Source organism: Megalops cyprinoides, chromosome 7 (assembly GCF_013368585.1).
Source record: "Megalops cyprinoides isolate fMegCyp1 chromosome 7, fMegCyp1.pri, whole genome shotgun sequence".
Taxonomy (NCBI): Eukaryota; Metazoa; Chordata; class Actinopteri; order Elopiformes; family Megalopidae; genus Megalops; species Megalops cyprinoides.
This window is the reverse complement of record NC_050589.1, coordinates 9,879,205-9,899,483: the sequence shown is the minus strand read 5'-3', so window position 1 is coordinate 9,899,483 and position 20,279 is coordinate 9,879,205. Positions and strand designations below refer to the sequence as shown.

Here is a 20,279-nt window from a genome sequence, read left to right as displayed (position 1 = left end):
ATTTCAGTTAAATGAGAAATGTCAGCAATATCAGTGAGAATGTCAGACCAGGCTAACAACACTCCCAAACCAGTGAGTGTGACCATAATGCTATTCAAGTCCTACCACAAGTTAACTTGTGCACTTGTACAAACGACACAACAGTCCCCAGAACACAGAATACAAAACACATCACAATACCATGTGTAACATAAGTATCAAATACCAGAGGTATCAGATGTAGGGGCGGGAACTGAAGTGGAGGAGGGGAGCAACCTGACCATGTTTAGGGAGATTTTAGACAAGTCATGCAGTTGCATTCTGGATTAGTTGTAGACATAGGCGGAGTTTGACATTTGCGATGGAGGGGGGGGGGGGGGGGGGGCAAACATTTTTTAACTGACATCAGTACACAGTCCAACTATTGCATGGTGTGTTACGCATATACGTACAGTAACAGAAGACAGTAGTGCCAAGCTTGCTATAAAGCCAAACAACACAGCGCATCAAATCAGTTTCTGACCACTTTGTACTATATCACACATAGGCTTACACAGGGTATTTGTCTTTCACACAAGAGCGAAGACAACTAAAGCGCACTGGCAACCATAAAGTTAAAGTCTGTTAAAAGTGAAATATCAGTTTGTTTATATTATACTGTTAGGCTTTCATTTTCCATGTACCCTTTTATAACATTTAGTGTACACATGAACTCATTTTGTGTTCAATTGAAAACTATGAAATACTATGAAAAACTCACTCATATCGCAAACACAATTAGAAAATGCTCAGCAACAGTGTCGCCTGTTGTTACAGTAGGCTTGTAAAATATATAAATTAAATAACCAGTGTCCTAGCTGAATCACTGAATGCACAAAAGAGAGGTAACACGCATCTAACGTCGCACGTCACAACGTGCCATGTCATATGACATGGTAAATTAATTTACTACAAAACTCAAACATAATAGAATAGGTTGTATGGTTGTAGAGGCTTCATTGCACAAGCAGGAAGGCAAGCAAAGAGGGAGATACAGTAGACAAGGAGTGAGAGGACAAGAGCCTGAAGTAGGAGCGGTGTTGAATACGTAGTGAGATAGGGGCGGATCCTTCGGATGTTGTACAAGAAGAATTTGCACGCCTGACTCACTGCTACAAACTGAGGACTTGGATGGGAAGAAAAGCATCTATTTTAGCCAGGTTCAACTACAGGCGGTGGTCCACCATCCACTGTGAAATGTCTTACGGGCAAGCTGAGATGCATGCAGAAACCTGTGAGTCAGATGGCAGAAACAACAGGAATAGTTGTTGTGAAAACACTTAAAAGATAAATCTTTGATGTCTCAAGTTCAGCTAAATTCTGATTAATAACCTTTTGCCCCTAATATGTCCCACTCTCCCTGACTCACTTTATCCCAATGAGTTTGTATCTTCTAAAATGCTTCATGCTTAAACTCTGAGCAACTGACAGATGACTTGACAGTTAACTTGAGATTACCTTATCTTAAAATTCCACTGGCTTTAGCCATCTAAAGCTGTTCACCAAATAGAAAAAGAGGAGACAGTCAATTTTTCTTGCAAAAACGTGTCAAATTCATTTTGATTGAAGGAGTAACATTGTCATTAAATATTGTTAGGAGCAGAATGGGCTTGAACAGAAAGACATGGTTAGTGAAATCAGCTGTCCAAAGACATGCTGCTAATTAAACTCGGCTAACGTGTATAAAGAATTAGACAGAGGAAAAAAACGGAAACGTGGTGGAAGATTGGCTATGCGTTTTCATTAGAAGGGCCTTCTGCAATTAAACGATGAAGCTCACTCAACCGCCTAGTGTGACGATCCTGGTCTTGTGCATTGCTCAGTGGGGTGCAAACAAATGTTTAATGCAAAGCGTGCTGTTACATTTACCTTCTATTTGTGTTCAACAGTGCAAATTTAATTTGAGGCAAGTAAATTAAAGTACTTCGCCGTGATAAGAATTCCAAGGAAAGGCGAACATTGTTAGGGTGTTATTGATGTGATTTTTAGTATGCTTGGATTGATAAAACAGATTGCTTACTCATGGTTGATTACATCTCTAAAGGCAAGCTGACCAGCAAAAAAAAATAATAATAATAAATTCTCATGTGTTGACAATATCACAGTGAAGCTATGACTCCCTCTCTGTAATGTGTGATGTGCAGTGGGAGATTTATGTGCCTTAGAAAGACATCTCAAAATTATCATCCCCTGTCAAACCATGAGATAATAGTACATTAGTACATTAGCCCCTATCCATCAAGCTGTGCTCTTTTTTTGGGGGAGCGTTCTGGAAAATCTTCTTAGGGTTGTGATCATACGTGTTATGATTTGTGTTTTGGTGCTTTGTGGGCAGAGAGCGCCATGGAGCACACCGTATCAGTTATTTCTGGGTGCCACCCTTCAGCTGAATTTTTTAGTGCACATTCCAGACTGGGTGTCTCTGTTCACTGTGCTGTTGGCAATCTGCGAGGATGTGGTCCAAAGAGACGTGCAAAAACAACTTAGGAAAAGAAAAACGAGTTCGGTCATCTTCAGAGCAAACTGAGGGAAGTGGTGTGGTGTAATGGTAAGGAGCAGGGCTTATAAGATTACTGGTTTCAGTCCCTGTTGGGGCACTGCTGTTGAGCCCTTTGGCAAGAATTGCCTCAGTAAATATTCTTTTGTATAAATGATGAATATGTTAAAAACCTACATATGTTGCTCTGGATAAGAGTGTCTGCTAAGAACATATTGCTAAATGTTCAAAATGTATGTATAATGTATATTATGTAAAAATGACAAACTGACACAGTGATCAGCGATGTAGTACCGTAGATACATTTGTGATATTAGTTGTGCAGTAGGGTCTCTTTCTTTAGAGGTATTGTTAGAAGCTGTGTAATAAGACACTATAAAATCCAAATGCTGGTCTGGTCGATCTGTGACCTAAAGAGAGGATTGTTTTATTGACACATTCTGTGAAGAGGAGACACAGCAGAAATGTGACACAACTGACCAGTTTCATGTCACAAGGAGACTGTCACGCTCAGAGCCAGATTACCTGTCCCGCATTATATGTGACACAACTGTAAAAAAAAAACAGCTCGCCGCAAAAAAACCTTAGATGCACTGTCTCGGCCCTCCGCGTCTTTAATTTATCAAAGAGCAAGCTAACGGCGGGCAGACAACCACATGCACATTCTCTGTCATCTGCACTTATTCTGATTACAGACAGGTCACGGAGTGACAAAAAGCGCAAAACAACCCTGTCAATTCCTCTCACACCGCAGCAAACGGCATTTTGGTGACCTGGCGGTTGCGTAACCTCTGGAACCTGCTCCCACAGACTCTGCCGGAGGAGAGATGCACTTCAGAACATCATTAAAAGTTTTTTTTTTTTGTGTTAAGACAGAGATATTACATTTTTGGTTCAAGGAACAGCATGTATTTAAAACACTACCATTTACTTAGTTTATAAAGAGTCTGAAATTCAAAAATACTTTCAGCATGAATATATCCCCATCGCAGAATCAAGAATACAATACTGCATAATATATACATTTTTAGTATTAATAGTTATTCCAGCTGTGAAAAGTTGTGAGAATCTGTAGATTTTAAAAGATACATCTACTAGTTCTATGTCAATTGTTTCTCATGCAGATGCTTTTTATGCATATATCAGAAAAGGATCACAAAAATTAACTGTCAAAAGCATAAGAAAATCATGTTTTACAATATAGACAAAGCCTGAAACAATAACAATAACAATGACAAAAAACAATTAAGCTCCAGTCCTCGTATGTGATGTGAAGTCTTGGCTGAAGACAGTCTGCTCCCCTGTTCTGGCTCACTGAGAGCAGAGAGGTGCAAACACTGTTCCTTCACTGTTTGATTACAGTGTTTAAAGAAAACTTCCTATCCTTGAGTGCTTGTCACATCGCAGGGCTTAATGAAACTTCCCTGCACAATAAGCCTTTTAACAGGAGCTGAGCAGCCAGATAACACATCAGGCAGCTGTTAGCTACAGCATTAGGAAGGCCTTCCTGAACAATACGTAGCTGGCAGCAGCTCAGACCCAAAGGCTAAATATAGAGGAAGAGGAACGAGAAAGAAATGCTTGAGGATGCTTTCCTCTAGCAACCCGCACATAACGTTCAAAAGGAGGACATCCACTGAGCAAACTAAACAAACATGGATGAACTGCAGCGAGCAGGTCAAAATCTGGAATATCCATGCATGCCAAATCCATATGTGAGTAGGTATAGCCAACGTGCTGTACAGGAATCGCCCCCCCCCCCCCCCCCCCCCCCCAGGGAGGTGTTAAGTGGTGACCTGTGCAACTGAGCAGCTTCCACCCGGACATATTTAGCCTAGGGTGAAAATACCTAGGCATGCACCGCAGGGGGCTATCATTCATTAATGCAGTGTTTTCTAGTCCTGGTCCAGGAGACCTGCTGTGCATGCATGCTGGATTTAGATCCAACCAAGCTTTTACTTGAATAGGTTTGAGTGAGCTGTTAATTGAGTACTTATCTGGATTTGACTTCTCGTGACAATGAATGAAAGTGCATAAGTGCTTTTTGAAATAAATTTTTATCATCAAAGCAACTGTTCACAGTCGTCCCTATATTTTTTTTTACAAGGACATGTTGTTTGCATTGCTTGAAAACATGGAAACACAATGTTCAAGGCAACAATGACATGATGTAAAAGCAGAGATAAGAAAGAAAATAAATTTGAAATAATGCAGAATAGCAGTATAGAGTATAGTACCTGAATTATATAATAGGTTTTGGTTTTCATCTCTTTATTGTAATAGTAACTTGATTACAGTGTTGTGTATTTTATAATGTATTTTTATTTTATCTTTTCAATTACTTGACATACCATTCATAATAGGTTTCAAACTGTCTGACTACATTGAAATGAAACTGTCTGACTACATTGAAATGAAACTGTCTGACTACATTGAAATGAAACTGTCTGACTACATTGAAATGAAACTGTCTGACTACATTGAAATGTGTTGTGGACTGGAGACAGTTGTCAACCTTTTTATGGTGGGGGGGGGGGGGGGGATTTATAAGAACATAAGAACATATGATGACGAGAATAGGCCATTCTGCCCAACTAAGCTCGCCATTTCTTAATTAAAGAGTATCCAAAACTGCATCAAGTCTAGTCTTGAACACAGCAAGGGTCTCTGCCTCAACTACATGACCTGGCAATCTTGTGATTTACACTGATGTAATGAGGTATAGACTTTTCCTCTCTCTTTTTTTTTGCTTTTAAGATCACTTCTACTACTGGACAAATAGCATACAGGAGCAAGGATACTGGATACAGTTAGCAAGATAAGATTCTTAACTACCATTGGTCTCAGTTTCAGCATAGTTATACAGTAATGATTGAGCCACATGCTGGATGTCCATTTGGCAAGATGCTTCCATCACTATTTTGGCAAATGTGATTTTTCCCATTCTCCTGGTGGCAATTCAAGTTGCTCCCTGACTCATGGAGACAATATTGTCATTTGTGCTGTACATTAATTATTGTCTTGAGCATAAACAGTAATCCAATGTCCAAAGGAGGCAGACGAAATACACCTCTCCCCCCAAGGCAAAAATGTATATTTACTCCAAGATAGAATAGCTATCCACCACTTATTAATATCTGAAAATATTAAAAATGTAGGAGAGTTGTCTCTATTAAGTTTATTTAGTTTTTTAGGTAACTGTCCCAGCCCCCTTAGTTGTTCATTGAACACCTAATGATGAAGAATTAATGTGAGCTCTAATCTGAATACTGTTTCTTTTTCTTTATGTGTTTACAGGACAGAAAACAACAGAAATATTTTCAAAGAAGTTACCTTTACTTGTATCTTTCAGTATGCATACTCTTTCAACCATGACTCTCCATAGATAACTGTCAATCAAAGTATGCAAATTGTTGAAATACACTGTGTATACACAGTTTGGACGCATACTTCACATAAAGTTTGCTTTTGCGTCTGCTGTGTCTGGGACTCTTCTCGTGCCAGTTTGCCATCATGCGAGAGAATTGGGTTTGTCACTGCCCTCCGAGTGACCTCACTGATCTGGCACTTTCCTCGGATTGGTGTCTGCTTACGATGCGGGCTGGGTGTAGCCGCACAGCACCATCTCCGTCCTTGCCAGGGCGGTGTTGATAACGCGGCTTGTGGATGCTGAGAGGAAGAGGCATGCACGGCTCTCAGTTAAACATCCCACCAGTAGGAACCTTTAATCTGATTAATGTGGCCGAATGATCCAGGGGACCAATTTAAATGGATGTTAAGGTACACTGGCCCTGCTCAGCCCCGCCCTGCCTTGTCGTTAGTGCCTCAGAGTCTGAGGGGTGAGAAGCCCCAACCCGCTGGGGTCTGAGGTGCAGGAATCCTAAAAAACTCCTCACACGGTAGGGGTGAGGCAGTCTCTCACAGAACAAACTTAAGACGATAAATGAGCTCTCCACATGAAACCTTGAAAGACTTGCAGGGTCTTCCTGCTTAATGGCTTCTGACACAAAAATTAAAAACTGAGGGAGAAAGAAAGTGTTGTGTGGGTAATTTGTCAGGAAGCACAAAGCCATTACATCTTTTCGCTGTGATCCATACATAACAGCTCCTGCAAGTAGTCGTTGAATGTCTAAAATGAAATATTACTGTTGTCCTGTCAGCCCTGACATGACTATACCTGGCAGTGTCAGTGATTTTCAAAGTATGCCTGTTTTCCAAAGCATACAGTTTGATACTGATCAAAGTATTTAATAAAATCATTCAGACTGATTAGATATCAATTAGATATGTTTCAACAACCTGAATAAATATTGAATTAAATACCTTTGTTGTAGTATTGTTTTTCTGAAATGTTTAAAATTCATCCAAGTGATAGCTATACTTTACCTGTACCTGGCTAACATACTACTGAGGCAAACTTGACAATATATTGGATGTATTCTAAATATAAATGAATATGTATACATGCTAAATATTCAACACATTGCATTCAAGCCAACATAAACAAGGTTTGAGGTAAAGTTTGAAAAGATAGATCTCGTCCTAACTTGATAAAACCTTTAAAGTAGTTGCTAAAGTTACTTCAGCCAGGGCACCAACCACAATATCTACAACATTTCAATAATGGAACAAAAAAAGGATGTTTTTGTTCAGATTCCCAGGAAAATGTGGAAGGAGCTCATAAGCAAAGATGGCAGTTAGTCTGCTATTAACAAGCAGCTACAGTAAGTGGTAAGGTGCATAGTGGTGGTGATGTAATGATGCCCAACTGCGCAACTGAAAATGTAGCAACTGTTGCTTTTCGCCTTCACAACTTAAACATGTCTTACAGGTTTGTCTTTTTGTATATTTCTTCATGCAGAGGATTTAATGCCCAGGTAGCAACAGAGTTGTGTTTATTTGACAGATAGATTTCAGTCAGATATGAGCAGTGAATTAATACTGCAACATTTAACACAGGTTTTTTTTTTTAGTCCTTTGAAAGTGATAGGCTGGGAAAAGTGAAGAATCTGCATGGGGAATGAGTGTGTTGTTGGCAGTGCTCTCTGTCCTGCAGGGTAGGGGTGTGGTGGGAGAAAGGCACAACATAGGTCTACTGTAAGATAAAAATTGGATACAAATAAAAAAAATAAAGTAAAAAATAATTTTACTATAATGAAGAGTTTAACAGAAAATGTTCATTGTCCAGGGATGCGACTGTAAAATTGACCAAATTCGTTTTTGTTTTTTTTTTCCCCGGTTCAGTCTTGTGGCACTCACTGTGACCCATGTTACCATTAGCCTTACTCGTCTGTTTCCCTTGTGTGGGTACATGCTGAGAGTCAGACTGTCTGTTTTCAGAGCCCCAGAGCGACTGAAACGGAGCCATTATGGTGATTAAGAGATAGGATTTGGAATCTTTCAGCTCAATGAAAGTAAATTTTTTTTGATATGGAGCCTTGCTCATCTGCCAGTTCATATGTCGTATCATTGCAAGAGACATGTTATCTTGTTCCTGTGAAACAACATCACGGGACGCACAGAAAGGACCTCTAAATTCACACTACAAAGTTAAACATATTAAAGTTCTCTCTGATATGCTTTGAGGCATAACCATTTGAAATTGTTAAAAGAACAGCTGCTTGTACTGGTTTAGTTGATCATTTGCCACAAATGCACCAGTAACGCCACGTCCTCATTTAGTGTTCTCAGATTGAGACACTAAATGCATTCCTGGGAGGAAAGGGTTAAGACAGTGCCTCCGCGCATAAGCCGCCCGTGGCCGTCAGTATTAAATATATTGTATGGCTTACAGCTGAGAAATGGCAACCTCGAGTCTCTCGATCTCTGTCTCTCTCTCTCTCTGTGCTTAACTTAATTTGACTAAAACCCCTCTAATCCTTCCAGATAATCTGTCAAATGGTTCACTGCCTCCTCTATCCTTCCCTCGTCACATCCCTCTGTGTCTGTCTACCTTTCCCCTTCCCGCCCCCTCCATCTCTGCCATCTGACCCCCACTCCCTTTAAAGAACCTCTCACAAAGACCGAGACGAGCAGACAGGGGCGAGAGCAAGCGCAAAGCCAAGCCCATTACACTAAACACTCAGCTGAGTCATTAAGAAACCAGCACAGGGCTAGATTATCTAGTATTTTTTTAAGCAAGTGCTTTTTACAGCTGTAGGTGGTATCATGTATACTCTAATTTGACGTGTCGGCTCTTTTCTACTTTTTCACGACTGCATTTTTATCCATGGTGTCCCGATTAGGTAAATTTTTTAAGTCTTTGTATTTGGTCATTTGTTTACATCCCCTGTATCCCACCACCCTTGATTTCATAATTTTATTTCATTCCTATGCCTTTTGAAAGCACTCGCATTAATGTGTTGATTTGATTGATTGCAATCTGCCGCTGTTATCCAGATTGACACCAGTATCCACTGCGACTGTCAGTGGTACGTCTACTCTTAAACAATTCCAGGATAAAACGATAGCTATTTAGTTATATTTAGCCTGACAGTCAGAGGCATGGCACTTTGGCAGCTAACATTGTGCTTAAGTACCTGCACCTCAACCTATAAAACAAGTCTGGTGTACAGTATCAGCTCTGACTGTACAGATGGTACAGTGATCTTGAATTTTTAATGCTGTTTGTGAGCCACCATCTTTGGCTGGAGACGATAAAGACAGTAAACCTTTAAATTTCAGTGCTCTGCCATTTTGCTGCAATCTTTTTGCTCGAGGCCTGTATGCCATTTATTGACTGTCCTCCTACTGTACATATGAAAAAGGTGCCGGAATCAGTGTGACTGATTTGGGGGGCGAGGAGATGTTTCACTTGCTTTCAACAGTGAAATGACAAAAGAGAATACCCACAGAAAATCTCTGGGGGCCCAGTCATATCAAATCTTTGTATCTTCGCTAGGTGCACAAAAGAGATAAAACAGATTAACAGATTGTCACAACAGATTGTGTCTCTGGAACAGTTGGACCTAGCATTTCCATTATCGAGTGATGCCTGTAATATTTATGAGATAGCAAAAGACCGGATGAGCTGGTCACTTGTGTGTATTGCCTCTACAGCTTTTGGACTATGCCAGCAAGCGGGGGCAAAGAGTGTGGTGGGAGGGTGTTGTGTCGTTGTGATGTCTCCATACCATTCCTCACTGCAGTTATCCTGCCTCAGGACAAGATTGGTCTGGTCAAAGTCAAACAGTCTGCCACTTTTATTCATCCTTTTATTCAGTTTTAAAGGTAATATTTGAATCAGAGGCACTGTGCTGCCAAAACCCTGTGGTTGTGCGTATTATTCTTTTCATTGGAAAGTGAAATGGTCTCCAGCTAAGCGTGAAGCCCTAGTGCACGTCAGTGTCTTTAGTTTATGATGTTTTACGGTGTACATAATGCGAGCCTGCCGTCTCAGTCACGTCATTGTACTGTTAGAAGTACTATTCCTTCACATCCTGCAGGAACTTGGCCCTTAGGGCTGGATTTAGCTGATCCAGCTTCTCTGCAAATGAAGTTTAATAACTTAAGTTCATAAGGAAGGACTACACCTTTGATGCTCCCTCGCTACTAGTATTCAATGCTAACATAAATGTGTACAGCAATGCCCACATCCCTCCTCCGTTCCTAGCTACTCTGGCTCCTCAGGTTGGAGATCTGAAATCCTGCGCACCTGCAGAATGTCTACAGAGTCTCCAATTCTCTGAGTCCTCCATCCCCTCTATTGTCCCAGAATGCCAGCACATGTGTGACACTGCCTTCACCCTTTCTGATACACCTGCTACTCACAATAAATGCTCTCAGAAAGCATTTTTTCTTCCTGTCGTTGTTGTTGTCCGTATCTCATGAACTATGTTTTTGTGTCTCTCTCTCCAGATCCCTCAGATTAGCTACGCCTCCACAGCCCCGGAGCTGAGCGACAACAACCGCTACGACTTTTTCTCCCGTGTGGTCCCGCCCGACTCCTACCAGGCCCAGGCCATGGTGGACATCGTCAAGGCGATGGGGTGGAACTATGTGTCCACCCTGGCCTCTGAGGGAAACTACGGAGAGAGTGGAGTCGATGCCTTCATCCAGATCTCCAGAGAGGCAGGTAATGTCAACACAATGTCTTCTCTTTTTTTTTTTTTTTTTTTTTTTTTTTTTGTTGTGAATGTGTCATATAGGAGATCAGTGGAGAGGACTCAATGCTGGAAAGCTCTTAAGTGATCACACTCCTGAAGTTGCACATTAAAATCAATAATCAATAATCAATTTTTTTTTTGACTAGCCTAAACTGCCATTGGACATTTAGAAGAAAGATGGCCGTCAGACTCATGGCAATAAATGGGTTTGATTTTTCATGGATCAGCCATATGTAACTGATGTTCACATTAGACGCACAAACACGCATAAGCAACACAATACAAGCATGTAAATTACACCTCTGCATTGAGTTTGCATTTGACTGTACATTGATATGACAAACATTTTGTTTTGTTTATACTCAAAAATGTGCATACATTTATAAAAATGTTGCCAAAATGCACTTGTCTCCAAAACTAAAATATTGAGCTTTTTAAATTTTGTCATGGTAGGCTGACTAATACAGGAGGGAACACTAACTGGAAGAATTAAGTATCATCAACCTGGTTTCCACTGAGCCACCTTACCTATGTGTGAGCTGTTCTTATGTGATCTTAAAAGGTGGTCAGCAGGTCAGCTGCAGAAGCCTACACTGACATGCTGCAGTCCATGGAAGGTCTCTTGGTCACACTTTAAACGAAGTGTTGCTTATGAAGACTTTATGAAGCATACGTAAAGCCTTCATAAACACAACATAATGTCTTTATAAACCGTACACAAGCAAATGTCATACTTCATAAAGGAAGGCTAAATAGGCTTTATGTATGCTTTGGAAAGCCTTTATAAGCAACAGTTTAAGTTTAAATCGTGACCAGTCTCTTTAGTTAACTTTTCTGCTGCTACCTACGTCTGTCTATGTAGGGTTGTAAATGAATGGATAATATTTCTCACCAAATGTGTGTGGTTTGCTTGCTAGTTTTGCAGGAAGTAATCCTTAACATTGTGCTTTAGACATTGCACATTTTGAATAATAGAAATCACCATAAAACAGATCAGAATGTGTGTAAACTATCAATAATATATAAACAAGGCTACTTTCACATTAATTGTGTAGGTTCTGGGCCAGACTGCTATTTTATCTGGAGATTGTTTTCCTCCAAATACTTTCTGTGGTAATGCCTCTAGCTTGTCTCATGTATAGCTGGCCTACATCTAAATTGGGTCCTTGGAAACACAGATTGGTGTGTGGACTGTGGACTGAGATATTAACCAATAAATCAGGGTGTGAATCCTCTGCCTGTAAGGCAAAGAGAAAATGAGCAGGGCTCATAACCCGAAAGGTTGCCAGTTCATTTCCCAGGTGGGCCACTCATGTTGTACCCTTAGGCAAAATACTTGACCTGAAACACTTGAGTTAATATCCAGATTCACTATTGGATAACATAAAAAGTGTAAGCAATATAGGTTGCTCTGGATGAGCACATCTGCTAAGCAAAAACCTAATGTTTTTTATAATCGTATGATATGCCTTGGACAGTATAGTGACGCTAGTGACGCTAATGGTACAGTCAGGAAGTGTGGGTGCATTATCGCCTACATGTTGCAGCATCTTTTTCCCTCTGTCCCCTCTGCAGGTGGTCTGTGCATTGCGCAATCTCTGAAGATCCCCAGAGAGCCAAAACCTGGGGAGTTCGACAAGATCATCAAAAGGCTGATGGAGACCTCAAACGCTCGGGGCGTCATTATCTTCGCTAACGAAGACGACATCAAGTGAGTGAAGCCCTGGGAGCCTCATTTTCACACTGTGGAGGCCAACAGATAAAAAAGCACACATTATTTTACCAGAGTTATGGTACATTACATAGGACAGAGCTGTGTTAACTGTGTATTCCATACAACAAAGCTAATGTTAAGTGTGTATTCTGTTCGACCAGACTGCTACATATGTTAAGCTTGTATTCTGTATGACAAGGATAAGAAACATATAAAGATACAAAGAAAGTACTAAGGGCCGTGATTTGAGGTGACACAAACCAAGACTACAATGTATACATTTATAGCCAGACAAAGACAAAAGGCAAATACATTTTCCTTGTTTCGGGCACAAACAAATGTAAAATCTGCTCTGGGCTCATTTGTGATTCATTAACACTTCTGAGTGGACAACTTGTCAACTGCCATAAGTACCACAGTGTTGCTATACCTGGAAAGCAGCCAAATAACATGGCTTTTATTATATCATAATTGTTGTGATTCATTTTATTTGTCTGCCTTTAAAAAATGATGTCAACAGTCACATCTGAAGATGTGCTGTTGATTGTGTTACTTTAATGTTCTCCCTAACTGAATGGTTTAGAGGGAACAATCAATGAAAACAATACACAGCTATACAACAGTCATTTCCATTACAGGCATTACAGAAAATGTCCCATCAAACATCGAAAAAAGGAGCCCGACTGTCACAGTTTATCTGAGGACCGGCAGTCTGTAACTTTTAAATTATCATAGATTAGAGAAACACAATTAGGTCAAGTAATATATCCAGTGACCCACATTTTATGTTTGTTATCTGCGGTCTGATCATTGTGTTCTGCCTTATTAGCACAGGGATTCTAGGCACTGGCAGGAGCACATTTTTGTGGATAATCGCTGGAGTGTGGTGTCCATGCACTGCCTCAGATCTGCCTCTGAACACGCTAGATTATAGGAACACTTCGGTGACTGTAACGTTCTGCAACCCCAAGCTTCTGGGATTTTTTAAGTAGACCCTTCGAAGAGGAGGAGATCAACAATTCCACAGCAATAATAAAACAGTATAACACAGCAATGAAGACAATAATGATACAGACTGCGATTTTTACAGGACACAATGTTCGCAACATGCAAAATGAATATTTCTGGATCATTATGTCATGTCGAGGAGTCTCCTATTTGGGCTTGAAGTATTAGAATAGATTAGACTGGATTCAAATGCTGCATTTTAAATTAGAGCAAACATGAATTAATTTTAGCTCCTTATGGTGTGTTTTTATGTTGATTTTTACTTTCAAGAAAGCAGCTTCCAAAAGTCAAAATTTCATGCTGTGCATTCAAGTCTCAGAATGCAGGCAACGGGAAGTGTGTGTGTCTAAAAAGAAGGCATACCTTGGAATAGCATTTATTTTCAGCTGTCGTGGATTCATTAAGAGTATAGTGCTCTTCTGTTCAAAGTGCACCTGAAAAATTCTGTTCAGAAATTCCCTCCTCCTGCTGTTACCTTCTATTGATGCCATTTGATCAGAATATACTTGACCCAGAAGGCAGGTCAGTATTGCTGACTTATGTAACCACTGTTGTTCAAAATCAACAAGGCTAATATTTGTGAGGAAGGATGTCACGAATGACGCAACATTCAGGTCATTAAAGTATTTTGTCACCACCCTATATTTAAGAATAATAATAATTATTATTTGCCTGTGTAGAGATAAGTCTCATGGGGGTGCCGTCGCGGAGGGTACCCCATCTGAAATGTGACCTGGGTGCCACAGAAGTCCTCTGTGAGAGGACATGCACCGCACATCTGCTGGGGTGCGAGAGAGAGAGAGAGTGAGAGAAAGAGAGAGAGAGCGAGAGAGAAAGAGAGAGAGAGACAGAGTGACAGATTTATTCAGCCATTTAAAAAGGGCTGTGATTAAAGGGCCAGACTGAGACAACCAGATTGGGATTCTTTTTCCAGGACACCAGGGAGTCCCTCTGGGCTTTGTGATAAGTGCCATGAGACCTTTAATGACCACAGAAAGTCAGGCCCGAGGATTTAACCACTTATCAGAAATTATGGCATCTCCTACGGCACAGAGTCTCTGCTGCTGCAGGGGGTCGCTGACTTTCCCTGGGTTTCCCAGGGGGGTCTCCCATCCGGACTAAGCAAAGACAGCCCCACTTAGCCCCAGCCATTAAAAGGCAATAGGGGTGCATGTCTGCTAGCAATCTGTGAAAACATATTTTAATGATATCTGTAGGCCTTCATGTTGCAAATATGAAAGAAAAAAAAAACATTTAAAACTAAATGCACCGGGATTTTGGTAAATTATAAAATACAGATGGTGCCTTATTTAAAAAATGTGGATAATGCAATGGCTAGTGTACAAGGTCAGTGTTGGGTTACATCTTCATTTTGGTCACCTGGAACTTTGCTTTCTGCAAAATCAGCTGCAGAGGCCATGCCCGACTGACCAGCTTTGTCTTCTCTCCATACAGACGGGTCCTAGAGGCAGCAAAGAAGGCCAACCTGACAGGTCACTTCCTGTTTGTGGGCTCTGACAGCTGGGGTGCCAAGAGCTCCCCCATTTTAGACCAAGAGGACGTTGCCGAGGGGGCCGTCACCATCCTGCCCAAAAGGGCCTCCATTGAGGGTATGGCCAACACATGGCTTTTCTCCCTTTATGCAACCATGTTTGGTATCAGCAACTATAACATTAAAACGTCTTTACTGTGGAAACTTCTGTCATAGCACAGCAGTGCTGAAGCAAAATGAATACAGTCCTCTACTAAACTCAAATGCAACCTACAACCATTTTTAAAACTACAGGAGGATGAGCGCTATTACACTGATGTCATCTGAGCACCTCACAGGTGCCTGACAAATATTAGGGTGCCTGAAAGCAGGGGGATGAGGAAAGTCTGGCTGACCATCCCACCCCTATTCCCAATGGAACATAGCCAACGTATTCTACTGCTCCTGAACCTCACTAGCCGACGCTATGGCTGGGATTGAAGTTGGGCCATAGAGCTCATCCGTCACTCAAGATGAACGCCTTGCTGACTGAACCACTGTGATGCACTATATTAAACACATTATTTACAGTGTGAGAAATACAGAAGGTAATGACCAGGATCTAGCTTTTAAGCTGCACACAGTACACCATACTTCACTTCAAAATGATGGTACTATATTGAACTTACATTGCTTTACATAACTTTGTTCTTAAACATTTTATATACTTTAAAGCTGCATTTTTTTCAATACATTAACATTACTGAAACCATGAGTTGTTGCTAGGAAACTGCCTTGCCAACCAATCAACTAATAAAATCCTTTGTGTTTTTTGGAATATGGTAGCAAGCAGCCAGTGAGAGTCATTGCACCCTACCTTACATGTCTTCACAAATATTCCAAAATACAACATTTTTTATTGTTGAATTGTAAATGTGAGATGCTGGATGTATCTCCTCACTACTTCACTAATGTGCTACCTAGCATTTTACCTACCATAAGACATTATGTACCCTGTTAGATCTCTGTACTCTCCATCCTGAAATATACATTGAAAATGTCTGTATAATTTTGCTAGTTATATTCACCATACAGAAAAATGGTCATTGGTGTTAATAAAATAAGGTGATGGCTATGTTTACAGTTTTACAGATAAATTTGTCTTACTTTTTACTCATTGGCAAACTAGTGTGAAATTCAAAGATCAAAATTAGACCTTGATAAGCCTGTGCAAAAACTACCTCATGAATGACAGTGATGGACTTTCTGTCCCTTTGGTTCAGGGTTTGACCAGTACTTCACCACAAGATCTCTGGAGAACAACCGCAGAAACATCTGGTTTGCGGAATTCTGGGAAGATGATTTCAGGTGCAAACTGACAAGGCCAGGTATCAAACTGGACAGCGATAAGAAAAAATGTACAGGTATGGATGTATGGGGGGGTTGGGGGACCCTTCATTGGCCTGATCTGGAAATGACTCTGACCAACGGCTGTTGGGAAAGGAGTGAACATAAACGAATATGGCAGACATCTTCCTCTTCCTTTCTCCATGTCAGGTGAGGAGAGGATCAGCCGTGACTCTCAGTATGAGCAGGAAGGGAAGGTGCAGTTTGTGATTGATGCGGTCTATGCCATGGCCCACGCCCTGCACAACATGCACATGGACCTGTGCCCGGGATCCATGGGGGTCTGCGACAAGATGGACCCTGTGGAGGGCCGCATGCTGCTCAACTACATCCGCGCCGTCAACTTCAACGGTGAGTCGAAGAGGAAGAGGTCTTCACAGTCACAGTCACAGTCAGAATCACAGGAAGTCATGAAATAAGAGGTCTTACCCACGGGAGCATCTACATGGTCACAGTCACAGGAAGTCACAGAGTAAGAGCTCTTACCTGTGGGACAATCTACACAGTCACAGTCACAGGGCACAGTCACAGAAAGGCACAGAATAAGAGGTCTTACCCATGGGAGCATCCTCACAGTCACAGTCAGAATCACAGGAAGTCAAAGAGTAAAAGGTCTTACCCATGGGAGGATCTGCACGGTCACAGCCAGTCACAGTCAGAATCACAGGAGGTCATACAATGAGAGGTCTTACCCATGGGAGCATCCACAAGGTTATAGGAAGTCATAGAATAAGGGGTCTTACCCACGGGAGACTCTACACGGTCACAGTCACAGGTAGTCAGAGAATAAGAGGTTTTACCCACAGGAGGATCCATACACTGACAGTCACAATCACAGTAACTGGATGTCATAGAGTAAGAGGTCCTACCCATGGGAGCATTCTCACAGTCACAGTGACAGTCACAGTCAAAATCACAGGAAGTCATAGAATAAGAGGTCTTACCTGTGGGACAATCTACACAGTCACAGTCATAGGGCACAGTCACAGAAAGGCATAGAATAAGAGGTATCACCCGTGGGAGCATACTCACTGAACCAAGCAGGGCATAGTTGGCCCAAGACCTGCTCTGTTATTTTCTGTTAGGTATCAGATGTTGCTGTTGACATGACAGTTGATTAATCAATCTCTCTACTTTTATAAATCTATCAACAGAGTGTTTCACATTCTTACAGGCACAGAGTTATGACATACATGTGCAATGCAATGCACATGGCTCAAAATACATAATTGCTGAGAAATACATAATTGCTTCTCATGTGATGGACAGGAAAACGTTTGGAAAAAAGAAAACTAAAAACAGACTCATGGCCACGTTGTTAAAAGTAATAGGAACAACAATACCGACCAATAGCAGTGTAGCGCATCACCAGGTGGTGAATTCTATACATGAGACCATTATATGATCTGTGGGAAAAACATTACACAGTGTGTCGGCCTCCTGAACAGGGCCATGAGTCTCACTGTGTACTGCCTGATAGATGTGGAAGGAGGCGCATCTATTATTAATTGAATTTAAAAAAAAAAAACCTGAATAATGAATATCTCATCATGTCTTTGGTGTCTTCTGGGCCTCTGAGCCTGTGGAGCTTCACACCTGTGCGTGCATTTAAAAATCATCAACATACATTTCCTTGTCCCCCAGAAAATGGATTTGTGGCTGGCTATTCGTTAAATGAACTTTTGAGGGAGATGGAAAACCCTGAAAGCTAAAAAGCCTCGGGGACATGAAGGTGCATGCATAATTCCTGAATACGATTCCTTTAAATATGTCATTAAATTCCATATTAATTTCTATTCCAGCCAGCAGCATAAGTTCCATTTGGCATCCTCATGCCCACCTCCAGAGCAGCGATGGCTGATGGGCCACAAATAGAGGCAGCAGATAACTTTAAACTTTAAACTGTGCCTGCTTTACGTAATTCACAAGCTTTCCCGTTCTTAGTAAGGATTCATTTTTACTTCATTTAGTTTAATGTGATGGCATTGCCTTCGTGCACTTTCCACATTGAATAATTTTAATTACAACAGAGAGATCAGGTTACATTAAATAATTTTGCTTTAGAGATCCTTGATCGGGTTTTTTGACTTAAAACCAGTTGTGTTTTTTTTTCATCATGACTGAAATGATTTGAAGTGAATAAATGCAAAGCCATCACTTTAGAAGCAATCAGGTAAAAAGGAATCAGCTGCTAATGGTTAATGCAGAATTAAATTGGCATGCTTGCCTGGGATACTTGTCAAATGAAGATATATCTACCTGTCCGTTATCTGGAGTTCACCAACCACAGCTGATCCAGAGTTCAGTTTGCTGGGCGCTTGTTATAACCCACGTCAACAGATGCAACACCAGGCCATATTTTACCAGCATCAGACTAATATATTTGTAAATATTTAAGTTTGAATGACAAACCTAAGAAGCAAAAAATTTATATCAACATATAACACTCTCACGTTTGACTGACAGGAAGATAATTGTCTGAATGGGCAAAAAAGAAAAAAAAAACATTTATGAGGGCCTATTGAACCTGGAATTTGTGTATATATTCTGTATTTTGTATATATTTTGTATATTTGTTGAGCATGTCAAGATCTGCCATCCAGACATTAGTACATTTATGACAGCACCAGCGCAGCAAACTCAGGTGTGAGATTTTAAAATGATGTAAAAATTTGTGAAATTAAGTTCTAGTACAAAAAAAGTTCTAGTACAAAGTGCTAGAGTTTTCATGTGTATGGTTGCAGGCTCATAAAACACACATAACAACACACATTCCACTATGGTCACGTGATTTGCATGTGCCTGGCCACTGATGATAGACAGTACGGGTAGCTAGCTTCCTTTTATGTCCTCCATACGCACTCAAGTCTTGGAAGACGGAATGAGAAAGATGCACCTTCCAAGTTGCATCCTCTGCAACTCCCTGTCTTACACCCACTAGTACACCTCCCTCCTGTATTGCAGCTTTTGTGAATGTGGTTCCAGTTTCTCAGGCTATGAGCTGAAGTACATGTGTGGGAGTTTCTTCGGGGGGGTGTGGGAGGTGGCCAGGTATTAGGGACGACAGTGAGCACCCTGAGGGTTGTGAAGGGTGTCGCTCTCCTCCTCTGGAGTCTCCCTCAGTCTGAATCACGGATTGGCCTTCCTTCCCCTCGGATCTCTCACCAGCTGTCAATCTCTGCAGGGCCCTCTCTGAGGTGGGTGGAGGGGGCTATGAGGCGGAGCAGCTGTGGGGGTCTGAGTGGCGGTCCCTGTGGCTGAGCGCGGGGGGGGGGTCCTCGGGGACGACACACCGCGCTCACCCGCAGCGCCCTGCTAATGCGCGGCGTTGCGTCGCGCAAAGCGCACCTCTTCAATCCGCTCTCCCTCCTCCCCCGGGGCGTCCACTCCACCGCCACCAGAGCGCACTCCCCTTTTCAGCTGTCTTTGTGGTTTTTTCTTTGGTAAAGAGGACACTCTTCTCTCTCCCCAGCTGCTTCTTTTGTGGAGAAGAAGCTTTCCATGAAAAGCATTCCCATTTAGCCTAACCCCCCCCCCGCGCGCCGATGTCTCCCCTGTAGGAAAACACACTCTGAAGCAAACGCCTGAAGGGACTGGCTGAACACGCAATATGCATTACAGCACGTTGGGACCGTTAAGGCCCCCCCCCCCCCTTTCATGCAGGCGTATGAAATGAGGCATTCGCGTACGTGGGAGAGAGGACCTGCTGTTCGCCGCTCTTCAGGACTGACTGAGCCCCGGCTCCTCACGGTCAGAGGGCATCATTTCAGAGCGAGCAGCCCTGTCATCTCCGCTCTGCATATGCAGATGACAGGTTTCACTTAAGACAGGTTTTCTTCATTTAGCTCCCTCCCGTCTCTGATGCGGGCTCTGACAGCTCTCGTCAGACTGTATTCCAGTTAGTTCTCTGTAAAATCTCCACTCTTCAGGTCTGCTTCTATGTACCCCAGTTAGTCCTGTGTTCCAGTTAATTCTGTTTAAAATCTGAGCTCCTCAGGTCTGCTTCTATGTACCCAAGTTAGTCCTGTGTTCCAGCTAATTCTGTTTAAAATCTGAGCT

General features: G+C 41.7%; 1 protein-coding gene across 1 annotated transcript in view; it reads left to right on the top strand.

Moving 5' to 3' along the window:
* grm6a (glutamate receptor, metabotropic 6a) overlaps nucleotides 1-20,279 on the top strand; it is a 43,246-nt gene that overhangs the window by 4,294 nt on the left and 18,673 nt on the right. The window contains exons 2-6 of the mRNA XM_036532811.1: nucleotides 10,373-10,589; nucleotides 12,196-12,331; nucleotides 14,798-14,952; nucleotides 16,097-16,237; nucleotides 16,371-16,571. Coding sequence (XP_036388704.1) covers nucleotides 10,373-10,589; nucleotides 12,196-12,331; nucleotides 14,798-14,952; nucleotides 16,097-16,237; nucleotides 16,371-16,571 — 850 coding nt within the window. The remainder of the gene's footprint in view (nucleotides 1-10,372; nucleotides 10,590-12,195; nucleotides 12,332-14,797; nucleotides 14,953-16,096; nucleotides 16,238-16,370; nucleotides 16,572-20,279) is intronic.